Here is a 13,035-nt window from a genome sequence, read left to right as displayed (position 1 = left end):
GAGTGCAGGGGGACATCCTGAGGACCTCCTTTGACTCTGTAGTGGCATCAGCCATTTTCTATGGAGTGGTCTGCTGGAGCAGCAGTATCACAACTGCTGAGAGGAGGAGACTTGACAAAGTGATTAGGAAGGCCAGCTCTGTCCTGCGTACTCCCCTGGACTCAGTGCAGGTGGTGGGAGAAAGGATGATGATGATGACTAAGCTGTAAACCACTCAGATCATTCAAATCATTATAGCTTTTTTCCATCTCTCATGTGCAATAATACTGTACAGTCATGTACATCACTTGGAGACTCGTGCAATATTACGAATCTTTTGTTCCCCACCTTAATGTATTCTCCTGTATAGTCATTTTGCACAGTACTTTACTTCTATGTTATTTTTTTTGTACTTGTTTTCTTTTACCTTATTTTGCATACTTTGCACAGTTGTTCTGTGACTGTCCCTTTGCTGCTGTAGCATCGTAAATTTCCCCACCGTGGGACTAATAAAGGATTATCTTATCTTCCATTTGCTCCTTTGACACAACCTAAGTTGCATGTTTGTGATGGTGGGAGGAAGCCCGCACAGAAAGGAACTGGATATTAGGGACTTGAACCTTCTCACCGTGTTGCAGGAGTGTTAACCTCAGTTCCATTTACTGCAGTATATAGCTTTAGAAACCACTCGTTCTGAATAAAAGCTTTTAAATGTTGCAAATAAGTCCAGTAACACAGACTTTGCACATACAGTATATTAATTTATTAACGCACATTTACAACCCATAAAGAACTATTCATCTCCCACACATCACTTAAACTGGACAAAATAATAATCAGGCCCTTCTGAGATCCCACTGGAGGGTTCAAATACAGTTTAAAAACAAAACAAAAAAAGTTAAGGAGAAGCAACATGGCTCCCAATTGGAGCAACCAGTCTTCCAGAATGAATTCCGCCCTGCTCAACATGGATGGTACTTCTCTGCCGATGTTCAGGTTTGGTAAAATAGTTCTCTGCAAATATGACAGATGATCCACACAAAAGTGCTTCTGACACCACATTCACATTGGTCGCGTGGGGCAGATGGCAAACCAATGTTCCACGAACAAATACCCAAATATCAGTGTAGCTCCTCATGGAAGGCTGAGCGATCTAGATCAGCCTCTCTCAAACTGTGGTCCGGGGACAACTGGTGGTCCGCGAGCAACCCCTAGCGGTCTGTGACTATATTGGCAAAACATCACATTTTAAAATGAATAGGTCATGTTTCTCAAACCATTCATAAGCGACACAAAGGTCTAATTGGTAGTAGCACATATATTAGCTGCATTAATTCATCTTGTATTTAAGTGGTTTTTGAGATATTTGGGGAGACTTTTTATTGGTTAAGGGTCTGATGTCCTTAGTTTGATAAAGCTTGAGAAACACTGATCTAGATGAACACGTCATAGTAATATAAAGGATGATGACAAATTCTGCTGACTGTGAGAGCAGCAGCCGCACACTGTGACAGATGTGCCATCAAAAGTCAAAATCTTCCACTTTTTCCACTTGTAATAGCGACAGGGACAAATCGGAATACAGTCTATGCCAGTACCATATTTTCCAGACTATAAGATGCTTTAAAAAAAAAGTTTAAGAGATTGGCAACTTAAATGTCAACTAAGGGTGCAACTGTACACAAATATTACAGTTTAAGATTACAGTACAATTGGGAAAAAGGAAAAACATTAAAATATCTAGGCTAGTGTGTGACAAAGTCTGCAGATTGCTCCAAATTGTTTTTTTTTCCTTGAATTCTTATGAAATGTGTTTTAAAAATGAATGTATTACACTCTGGCAAGACTTTTTTTCCCCATCTTCATGACACATTTTGACAGATGCAACTTATAATACAGTCCAACTTAGAGTCCAGAAAATATGGCATTATTGCTGTATGAAGATCTTGGAAAACATCTTTTCATACAAAGGGTTAGCATCATTTCTTTCTTGCATGCAGCAAGCAAGAAATGTTTTGTTAAAACCATAGAAATTCACCAATTTTCCATCTCCTTGCATTGAGGAATGGGGATCACAGAAGAGCCGAATTTGAATAAAAATATAGCACGGAGATTCACAGTGTCTTAGATTTTACTCAGCACAGAGTTTCTCTTCAAGCGATTTATTCCTGCAAATCACGTCGTATTAGGATGTTTGGTCTCCATTCCCTCGTTTGCTGATCAGCACCCATCCACCAGCCCTCCATCTGTGCCATGTTCTAAATACAAGTTCTACAGGGCTGAGGGTGTTTATGTTCTTGGACTGGACCAAATGGATGCCTTTCTGCTCAGCAGCCTTGAGGGTCCTTCAATCACTCAGCCAGTCTGCTGGAGTTTTCGTGCAACACAGAGCAAAAGACTAAAATTTCACTCAGCCCGTTTCAGTGGAAAGCGTAAAGCAGAAGAAGAATGGTGCAGATGCCGATGACAGCGCCTAGAATGAGGGAGTCCCGCCTTTTTCGCAGGTTGATTCGCTGGATAAGATTGTTGATGGTCGGAAAACGGTCAGAGAATAAGGAGTTAAGGAAACATTTCAGTTCTAAACCAGATCAGAAATTAAATTAAAAACAAGACGACTAGAGATTTCTAAGCAATCTCACAAATTAGAAAAAAACCTGTGCCGCAAGTAGTTGCTTGCGTGTACTATACACTGGTGATAGTAAACCTTTTGTGATGAATACCTGAATTAATGTGGACAGTTTCTGTAGTGAAGAGCCCAACAGGTCCCCAACATCCATCCATCCATCCATTTTCTTCCGCTTTATCCGGAGTCGGGTCGCGGGGCAGCAGCTCAAGCAAAGCAGCCCAGACCTACCGATCCACACACCTCCCCAGCTCCTCCGGGGGAACCCCAAGGCGTTCCCAAGCCAGCCAAGAGATTTAGTCCCTCCAACGTGTCCTGGGTTTTCCACGGGGCCTCCTCCCAATGGGACGTGCCTGGAACACATCTCCAGCGAGGCGTCAAGGGGGCATTCGGAAAAGATGCCCGAGCCACCTCAACTGACTCCTTTCAACGTGGAGGAGCAGCGGCTCGACTCCGAGCTCCTCCGAGTGACCAAGCTCCTCACCCTATCTCTAAGGGAGTGCCCAGCCACCCTGTGGAGGAAACTCATCTCGGCTGCTTGTACTCGCGATCTCGTTCTTTCGGTCATGAGCCAAATCTCATGACCATAGGTGAGGATCGGAACGTAGATCGATCGGTAAATCGAGAGCTTTGCCCCCCTACTCAGCTCTCTCTTCACCACAACGGTCCGATACAGCGACCGCATCACTGCAGATGCTGCACCGATCCGTCTATCGATCTCACGCTCCATCCGTCCCTCACTCGTGAACAAGACCCCGAGATACTTAAACTCCTCCACTTGAGGCAAGGACACTCCACCGATCTGAAGAGGGCAAAGCACCATTTTCTGGTCGAGAACCATGGCCTCGGATTTGGAGGTGCTGATTTTCATCCCGGACGCTTCATCGGCTGCAAACCGCCCCAGTGCACGCTGAAGGTCTTGATTTGACAAAGCCAACAGACCACATCGTCCGCAAAACAGCAGAGACGAGATTCTGTGGTTCCCAAACCAGACCCCCTCTACACCCTGGCTGCGCCCTAGAAATTCTGTCCATAAAAATAATATGACAGAACCGGTGACAAAGGGCATCCCTGGCAGAGATCAATGTGCACTTGAAACAGGTTTGACTTACTACCGGCAATGCGAACCAAGCTCCTGCTGAGGTCATAGAGGGACCGGATAGCCCTTAGCAAAGGACCCCGTACTCCCGGAGCACCCCCCACAGGGTGCCCAGAGGGACACGGGAACGCCTTCTCCAGATCCACAAAACACATGTGGACTGGTTGGGCAAACTCCCACGAACCCTCGAGCACCCGATGGAGCGTGTAGAGCTGGTCCAGTGTGCCGCGACCAGGACAAAAACCACACTGCTCCTCCTGAATCCGAGGTTTGACCATCGGTCGAATTCTCCTCTCCAGTACTCTGGAATAGACCTTACCGGGGAGGCTGAGGAGTGTGATCCCCCTATAGTTGGAACTCACCCTCCGGTCCCCCTTCTTAAACAGAGGGACCACTACCCCGGTCTGCCAATCCAGAGGTACTGTCCCCGAACGCCACGCGATGTTGCAGAGGCGTGTCAGCCAAGACAGTCCCACAACATCCAGAGACTTAAGGTACTCAGGATGGAGTTCATCACCCCAGGAATTTTGCCACCGGGGAGCTTTCTAACAACCTCGGTGACTTCGGCCTGGGTAATGGATGAGTCCGCCTCTGAGTCCCCAGTCTCTGCTTCCTCTTCGGAAGACGTGACGATGGGACTGAGGAGATCCTCGAAGTACTCCTTCCACCGCCCGACAACATCCCCAGTCAGGGTCAACAGCTCCCCACCTGCACCGTAAACAGTGCTGGTGGAGAGCTGCTTCCGCCTCCTGAGGCGTCGGACGATTTGCCAGAATCTCTTCGAGGCCGACCGATAGTCCTCCTCCATGGCCTCCTCGAACTCCTCCCAGACCTGTGTTTTTGCCTCTGCGACCGCACGGGCTGCGGCATGCTTGGCCTGCCGGTACCGGTCAGCTGCCTCCGGGGTCCCACCTACCAACAAAGATAAGTAGGACTCCTTCAGCTTGACGGCATCCCTTACTTCGGGCGTCCACCACCGGGTTCGGGGACTGCCGCCGCAAACAGCACCAGAGAACTTGTGACCACAGCTATGAGCGGCCGCATCGACAATGGAGGTGGAGAACATGGTCCACTCGGACTCCATGTCTCCAACCTCCGCCGGGATCTGGGAGAAGCTCTCCCGGAGGTGAGAGTTGAAGATCTTGCTGACAGAGGGTTCTGCCAGTCGTTCCCAGCAGACCCTCACGATACGTTTGGGCCTGCCAGGTCTGACCGGCTTCCTCCCCTCCCAGCGGATCCAACTCACCACCAGGTGGTGATCTGTCGACAGCTCTGCCCTCTCTTCACTCGAGTGTCCGAGACACGTGGCCGAAGGTCAGATGATACGACTACAAAGTCGATCATCGACCTCCGGCTCAGGGTGTCCTGGTGCACGTGCACTTATGGACACCCTGAGCCGAAGCTCAGATGATACGACTACAAAGTTGATCATCGACCTCCGGCTCAGGGTGTCCTGGCGCCACGTGCACTTATGGACACCCTTGTGCTCAAACATGGTGTTCGTGATGGACAAACTGTGACTAGCACAGAAGTCCAACAACTGAACACCACTTGGGTTCAGATCGGGGAGGCCGTGCTTCCCGATCACCCTCCTCCAGGTCTCACTGTCGCTGCCCACATGGGTGTTGAAATCCCCCAGGAGAACAATGGAGTCCCCAGTCGGAGCGCTATCTAGTACCCCTCCCAGGGACTCCAAGAAGGTCGGGTACTCTGCACTGCCACTCAGCCCGTAGGTCCCCAACATGTAACTGAGAAATAATGTAGTATTTAAACAACAATAAATGTCCAATTATCTCCACTTGGAGATATTGCTAGTCGAAGACCTATACCTTTGACATGTATGCACATAATTTAGGAGAGGATACGTCAACTGTTCTAGACTAATAGTCTGACCCCAGTGAACAACATGGGATATGTGCCATAATCTCTATCCAGACGAACAGCCCGAAAATGAACACACCCTTTTCCATCCCGAGTGTTACTTCAAATGCAGCTGTATTTTCTAAACTACAGCAGCTATAGATTTTCCAAAGTACTCAATCTGTTCAGAATGACCAGTACAAGTTTAGAAGGGTGATGGAAGAGTGTAAAATTTCTAATTTTGATATTTTAAGAGAAAACATTACATCAAATGATCTGGATTTTGTTGCATTTACGTGTTTGAAAAAGAACAGTAATGTGATAAGTTGTATTATGGCTGTTGGGAATTTCCTTGATAATCTTTTGAAACATTTCAGATCCCTAGATACTGCTGTCTGCTTAGAAATGTTTGTTTTGTATTTTTCACTTTAAATCAATATTCCATTGATAACAATATGACTGAAAATAAAACTTAATTATATTTGACAAATGTCTGTTTTCTTTCCATATACGGTAATTAGCTGACCCATTTATTTTAGCCATTTTCTCATAAATATCAAAATAGAAAATTTACACTTTTCTATGACCCTCCCAAACATGTACTGGCCGTTCTAAAAATATTGAATACCTTGGAAAATCTATAGCTACTGCAGTTTAGAAAATACAGCTGTATTTGAAGTAACCCTTGCAACAAAAAAGGGCGCGGCCATTTTCAGGCTGTTCGTCCCGGATAGATATTTTAGCACACATCCCAAGTTGTTCAATGGTGTCATATTAGTCTAGAACAGTTGAGTTATCCTCTCCTAAATGATGTTCATACATGTCTCAGTATGTACCAAAATTAATTTTATTGATACTGTGTGCTAAAACTGATGTTTGATTGACGTCCATCAGCAAGTTGAGAAGGGTTTGTGTTTATGGACAACTGGACCAGCAGACAGGGTGATTCCTGATCTTCACAAAAGTTCCACAATTGTTATCGTATGGTTGAGTCCTGTTTGCAGAGTTGCAGCAATTGGGATGATTTAATGACTCATCCTCCAGATGAAAGGACCAAAGTGGCAGTTTTATGAGATTTAGCACGATATACACCATTAGATCAAGTATTTCATTACTGGTAACCAAATTACAGCAACAACACAACCTTTCCAGCATTGCATTATGCTCATTCTTGAGCACTTTTAAAAACCAAACTGTGTCTAGGTAAAGAAACACTTTAAAGATTAAAGTAGCATATTTTCAGAAACTTGCACTCTGAAGGTTATTTCTAATTGGTGTATTCATGTATACTTCAGTGAAGACCTAACGAGAGATCCAGAGTAAGTTTGACAAGGCATAAAAAGATACTGGCCAGCGTGTTGACTCTGCTCTGTATGGATTTCAACATGCCCCTTTGGGATGTCATGTTCTCCTTGGTCGCCATGGCAATACTAGAGATAGATAGAGAGAGAGCGAGGAAAGTTACAACATGCACAACATTTCAAAGTGCTGAACATAAATAAAATACATAATCATCACAGGAAATTGGGAAAAAATTAAAACCGTATGCTAATTACAAATGGCAGAAAAACATATGTTTCAAGATTAGCTTAAAAGGATTAAACATTTTAATATCCATCAGCAAATTACTCCAGCAACTGGCAGCACAATAAGCAAAAACTCAACATCCTGTCCAATTGTTCTTAATCCTGGACAGAGAATGAACCTGCATCCCGACATCGATGTCTACGAGGGTGGCACATAAGGCCCAGTAAGTTCCATCAGATATGGCAGCACATAGCCATTTACAGTTTTACAAGTCAACAGAGAACCTTGATATTCTGCTCTCACTTTTACTGGAAGACAATGAAGAGTCTACCACCAGTGTGGTGTGAAAAAAATCTCAAGTGGGTTTGAACACAGATTTTAATTTACAATTGCTGAGAAATAAAAGATGGAATAAATAATTTGTAAAGAACAGATGGTGCATATTCCCATTACGGCCCGCTTCACTTTAACGTGCTTCCAGCTACAGTAGGTGTGCAAGTTGACCGAGCTTGTGAAAAGAGATAGAATTGCTGAGATATTGCACCTCTGTTTCTCTGAAATAAGGGTCTCAGCATCTTTCAGAGCAGGAAAGTGCACACTAGGCAGCTGGCAGGGGAAGTTTAGCTCCTCTTCTCACCTTTGGTGGCATCCGTTACAAACCGTAATCAATAGCCCACTTTTTGAGCGCTGCACTTCCAGTGAAGCTGGCACATTGACTGGAAAAGCGCTCATAGCCAATTCACACAACTATCGCATGTGTTGGACTGGTTCAGGAAACGTGTGAAGGTTTCAGACGGTCATTTTTCACATTTTGGTATTGATTCTCTCGATACCGGCGACCATTTGCCAGTAAAAGTGGGTGGTGCTTGTTGCAGTGTCCGTGCTCATGCAAAAATGTGCCCACACTAATGTGTGTTTATAGAAACCACTGGCAACAAAATGTGAAGAGACTTCCACTGAAACAAACTAAATATTTTCAAATTGGGGACAAGCTTTTTTTTTTTTTTTAGATATTCAGTAATCTTCTATTTTGACATAAATGGGGACTCTGTGTGTGTGTGTGTGTGTGTGTGTTTGCAGGTAATTTAATGGATATGTTACACCAAAATCATAGCAATTTAGATGTAGGCTGTTTGTAACCACTGGGATTACTTTGTGCACATTCTGTGACCGGTTTCAAAGCATATGCCATTTGCAACAAACAGCTACAGAGACTTCCAAAAACAAAGTACTCGTGGGTACTCAAGTGTTTCCGACAGCGGTAACGTGACTGTTAGAAGCGTCCCAGCGTGCACTTGAATGGAATGTATCTGCTAATGTTAAGAACTGAGCCACAGATTAATTGCAAAGTTGACATAAGTGTGACTTCGTGACTCGTTTTTAAGTGAAAACTGTTCATTTTGATGCAGTCACGGCAAAAGCTGCAGCTCTGAGAAGATTTAGTGCACATGCAGCCCTTGCTCGAGGTTCAGCTTTGTGCCGATTATTATAACTGCTGTTATCAAGAAAATAAAAAAAAATCTGTATGGGCTGCTGGGGAAAAAAATGTTGACGAGATACTCATTCACGTGCACAGTGGCAGGATAACAGCTGAGAGGACCGAATTAAAACAGCTGCTGAGGAGCACACACATTTAATATCCAAATTCACAGACTCAAAGTTAAAATAAAAAAAAAAACCCATAGCTTGCCAGCACCACTGGAAAAAAACTGAACACACCAGTTGTAGACTGTTTTCCAAATGTAAACTCCACACAATCAAAGAAGCCCCCACACATGCAGGCTCACACGTGATCGTTGGCTGCAGCACCGGCTTCAGGTCTCTCTTATCTCCATGATGCTGTTTTTACAGCATCAAGGAGATGTCCCACATCCATGTACACAGCTTCAGTAAACCAGCATCCTGCCACATAAACAGCGTGCCACCACACTTTAGATTCCAAAATCCAATAAATTGAAAAACTTAAGAGATTGGGGTGAAGTGTGGCGTCCTCATTTGTCAATCCGAGCCATCACTTTCGGATGAAAACTCAGAAGCTTCATTTTCAGACAGAGCAGGTTCGTTTCACTCTGTCTGTCAGTCATCGGGATGTTTCTGCTCATTCTAAAATGCACGTCACATGCCGAGAACTGCCGAGTAAGACATCTTCCGGAAATGCGCCTGCTAACGCTTAGAGTGAGAGGAATAAAATACATCAGCAATCACTAATTATTAGTGCATATGTACGGAGAGACTTATGCTGCGTTCACACAGGGCGCGACGCGAGCGAATGCAGCCACAGGTTGCCATGTAATCCCTATGTAAGAACGCGTTTTGGCGCCAAACCGCGCAGCGCGACGTGATGGACGCGAGTGAAGTGATGCGAGTAAAGCGATGCGAGTAATGCGATTTTGAGCGTTTTGCGCGTTTGTGGCGCGATATTGCGTCACGTCACGTCGCCCTCCTCCCCAAGTTCAAAAATCTGAACTTTTTCGTCTCGTCGCGATGACCAATCAGGGACTGAATATGTAGTGACGTGGAGACAGTTTTTGGAGCGAACAGCAGCACCACAGCGGGGAGCGCAGTTTCTTTTTATTTTTATTTTACGTGCGCCCGCGCGCGAAATGTCCTGGAGATTATTTTACTTATTAACTACACAGCTGTATAATAAAGCAAATGGTGACTGGTTTCTAAACACAATTACGACAGAGTTTTTGGAGTGAGCAGCAGCCCTACTTGCAGCAGCAGGAGTGGAGCTTTTTCCTGTTCTTTATTTTTTTTATGTGCACGTGGGAGCAAATCGTCTGTAGAGAATATTTTATTAATTAACTACACAGATGTATAATAAAACAAATGGTGACTGGTTTCTAAACACAATTATGACAGTTTTTGGAGCAAGCAGCAGCCCTACTTGCAGCAGCAGGAGCGGAGCTTTTTCCTGTTCTTTATTTTTTTTACGTGCACGCGCGAGCAAATCGTCTGTAGAGAATATTTTATTAATTCACTACACAGATGTATAATAAAACAAATCGTGACTGGTTTCTAAACACAATTATGACAGTTTTTTGGGGGAAGAGCCAGCTGCAGCAAGCAGCGGAGTTTCTTTTTTTCTTTTAATTATTTACATGTGCGCGCGAACGGGACAGTTGATCCTCAAACTGGGTCCCGCAGAGGTGGAAGGACCGCTGAAAGCACCTGTCACCCAGACACAGCACCTGCAGCAAATAATGATACTCTCTGTATTGGGAGCTTTCTACAGCAACTCGCTCCGTGTGATCAAGGTCCGTCATGTTAGCTTGCCTGACAACCGGAGCCGGCGAGCGGAATGGAAGCTCCTCCTATTTGATGACACACCGGGGTGAATTTTCGCAGCGAAAGTCCACCCAAGCAGAGCGACACACTGGGCGAAGGAGGCGTGTCTGTCGCCTGGCGACCCACACGAATTTGTAGTGTCTGATCGTGCCCGGTGTGAACGCAGCTTTACAATCATGAGTGTTTTTATGTTGTCTTGCTAAGTGGGCCGTTACCAAATGTGCAACATGTCCTTTAAATGTGTAGTAGGTAGTAATATTCAAGCATATTCTTCAGTATAATATAATAAAACATGCTATTCAATGAGGCTGAGTTTTGTCAAGACAATAACAACCTGTAACTAAACATGTTTCTGATTTTGAAATGCAGGGCTGTCCTCTTGTTTTCCCCTCTCTCTCTTTTCTGTTATAAAATAATAAAGCTCAAACACCTGCAGGGTGACAACCAGTAAGCACTGGCCACATGGGACAAGCTCCACCCCCAGGGTAAGGTAAGTCAAGGGAGACGAGGGGGAAAAACAAGGCAAATGAAATCATTACTGTTGTTTATCCTTTAGATTGGCAGTGTTGTTGAAGTGTGTGCGTGTGTGTGTTTTACGGTACTGCCTGACTGTGGAGGTTGCTGAGGACACAGGCTTCAGTCTGTTGTGGATCATGTTCCCTCAGTCAGGCAGAAACACAATGCTGACTGCAGCAACCTGGACTAGCGCATGAGAACGGGAGCTGGAGGACAGAGATTCCTGTCTCTCACACACACACACACACACACACACACACACACACACACACACACACACACACACACACACACACACACACACACACACACACACACACACACACACACACACACACACACACACACACACACACACACACACACACACACACACACACAGTGTGTGACAGCACTTGCTGATACGAGTTTAAAGTTTGTTGGAAGAGCAATCTAAAGAGGTGACCACATTGGACACCTAGAAAACACACCACAAAGGGTTTTTTCTAATCATCTCTGAATCTGGCATATTTGTGTTGTGTTTAGCACTCACACATCTGTTAAAGTGAGGCTACTTTTACTTTTTTTTTTTTTTTTTTAGGTGAGGCAGAGGATGCTGACTTCTCTTATTTTGCCAATGATGCTTGATGCTCATAGATTCCATGCATCAAAGTCCCTAATCACCAGACTATAGAGTCTATGTGTTTTAGCTGCTCAATCTTAAAAAAAAAAAAAAAAAAAAAAAAAAAAAAACTTTTTCTCAAAGGTGTTCAAAAAGGTCAGAGAGGATCAAAGTGTCAAAGTAACATTTTTTTTAAATTTCTGCTGGCAAAAAGGAAGAAAAATTCACAGTCTTCAAAAACACCAGAACAGCTTCAAAGAACACTTCAGGGGTCAGTATCTCCACCCAAAGTGGGCATCCTTTCTAAACTTAGCATTTCTTACACCAGTCAAAACAGTTATTAATGACATCATTATGCAGGTGTAAATTAGTTAATTTCTTGGACACTCCTCCAGTCAGTGAGTTCACTCTGGGTCAGGGTGCAGGTGTTAAAAAAAAAGAAAAAAAAAACCTTCATGGAAAATTACCAGGATAGTGGGTTCATCTCTGTGTGAACAGGCCCTGAGTCATGGAAATTTACTCCTCTTTAAAACCCAAATTTTCATCATTTCTCCATTCTGGAGAATTTAATCCAATACTCATTTTCTTCAAAAATTAAGTGTTTTACTCAAATTATACATTTAAATCCAAATGGACTATATGCACAGAGAGGTGTGACGTATTTCTGTTAAAATCTCTCATTGCTGCGTCATTTCCGGTTATGGCAGATGCCAGTGTTTGATTCTGTTCAATATCCAAAAACTTTAATCAATTTACAGCATTTCTAGTATTTTTTTTTTGCCATTGTTCATATTTTTGTGGTTGTGTGTATCCGTCATGACACTGAAGAAGACCAAGTTTTATTTCCAGAAGCGACAGGACAGCACATCGAGCTATCATTGCTGCGTACCCAAATGTACAGATTATGCGTGGTGTAACTCCGTTTTAAGTTTTTTCTCTTTCCTGAAAGATGCTGAGCAGCGAAGGAAATAGGTCATAAATATCTGGAGGGATCATTTTGTAGTAACGAGTAACACCAGTCTGTTCTCTGCATTTTCTGCCTGCTGATGTGATCCAGTGCACCGTTTGTTAAAAAAAGGAGCCATCATCGTTCTTTTTGTGTGGAACAACTACTCCATTCCTGCCACTCGTCCCAGTGTTTGGGAGCGAAGAGAGCGACCAAACCCTCTCGCTGATGACCTGGAGGAACCAGCGATGGAGGTAACTATGCCTGATCACGACTACTGCTCTTCTGCAGAGATCAGCTGTAGTGGATCTGGCGCTTGGCGAGACTGCATCGGAAGTTCCGGTGCCATCAGGTGTAGAACACGGAACTAATGCATGCATATAGTCCATTTTGGCCTTATAGTTTCCTTTGAAAGAAAACACACCATTTGCACAAAACATATTTTATTCTAAACGTCTGTTCACGGCCATCAGAAATACACAACAGATTCCTTTTCTGGCATTACATATTACCATACTAAGTTTGTCATTACCACATCATCTTTCTTTAACAAAAATTACACAACACTAGCAAGACTCATATGCCAGTAATCT

The 13,035-nt window shown here is 44.1% G+C and overlaps 1 protein-coding gene across 1 annotated transcript in view; it reads right to left on the bottom strand.

Moving 5' to 3' along the window:
* Positions 1-1,355: 1,355 nt before the first annotated feature.
* Positions 1,356-13,035, bottom strand: part of gosr1 (golgi SNAP receptor complex member 1) — an 86,958-nt gene continuing 75,278 nt past the window's right edge. The window contains exons 8-9 of the mRNA XM_034169368.1: positions 6,909-6,991; positions 1,356-2,524 (exon numbers count right to left, since the gene is read on the bottom strand). Of these exons, the coding sequence (XP_034025259.1) occupies positions 2,400-2,524; positions 6,909-6,991 (208 nt within the window). The 3' untranslated portion in view covers positions 1,356-2,399. The remainder of the gene's footprint in view (positions 2,525-6,908; positions 6,992-13,035) is intronic.

Source organism: Thalassophryne amazonica, chromosome 4, assembly GCF_902500255.1.
Source record: "Thalassophryne amazonica chromosome 4, fThaAma1.1, whole genome shotgun sequence".
NCBI lineage: Eukaryota > Metazoa > Chordata > Actinopteri > Batrachoidiformes > Batrachoididae > Thalassophryne > Thalassophryne amazonica.
The sequence above is the reverse complement of the archived record's forward strand: the minus strand, read 5'-3'. Positions and strand labels throughout refer to the sequence as shown.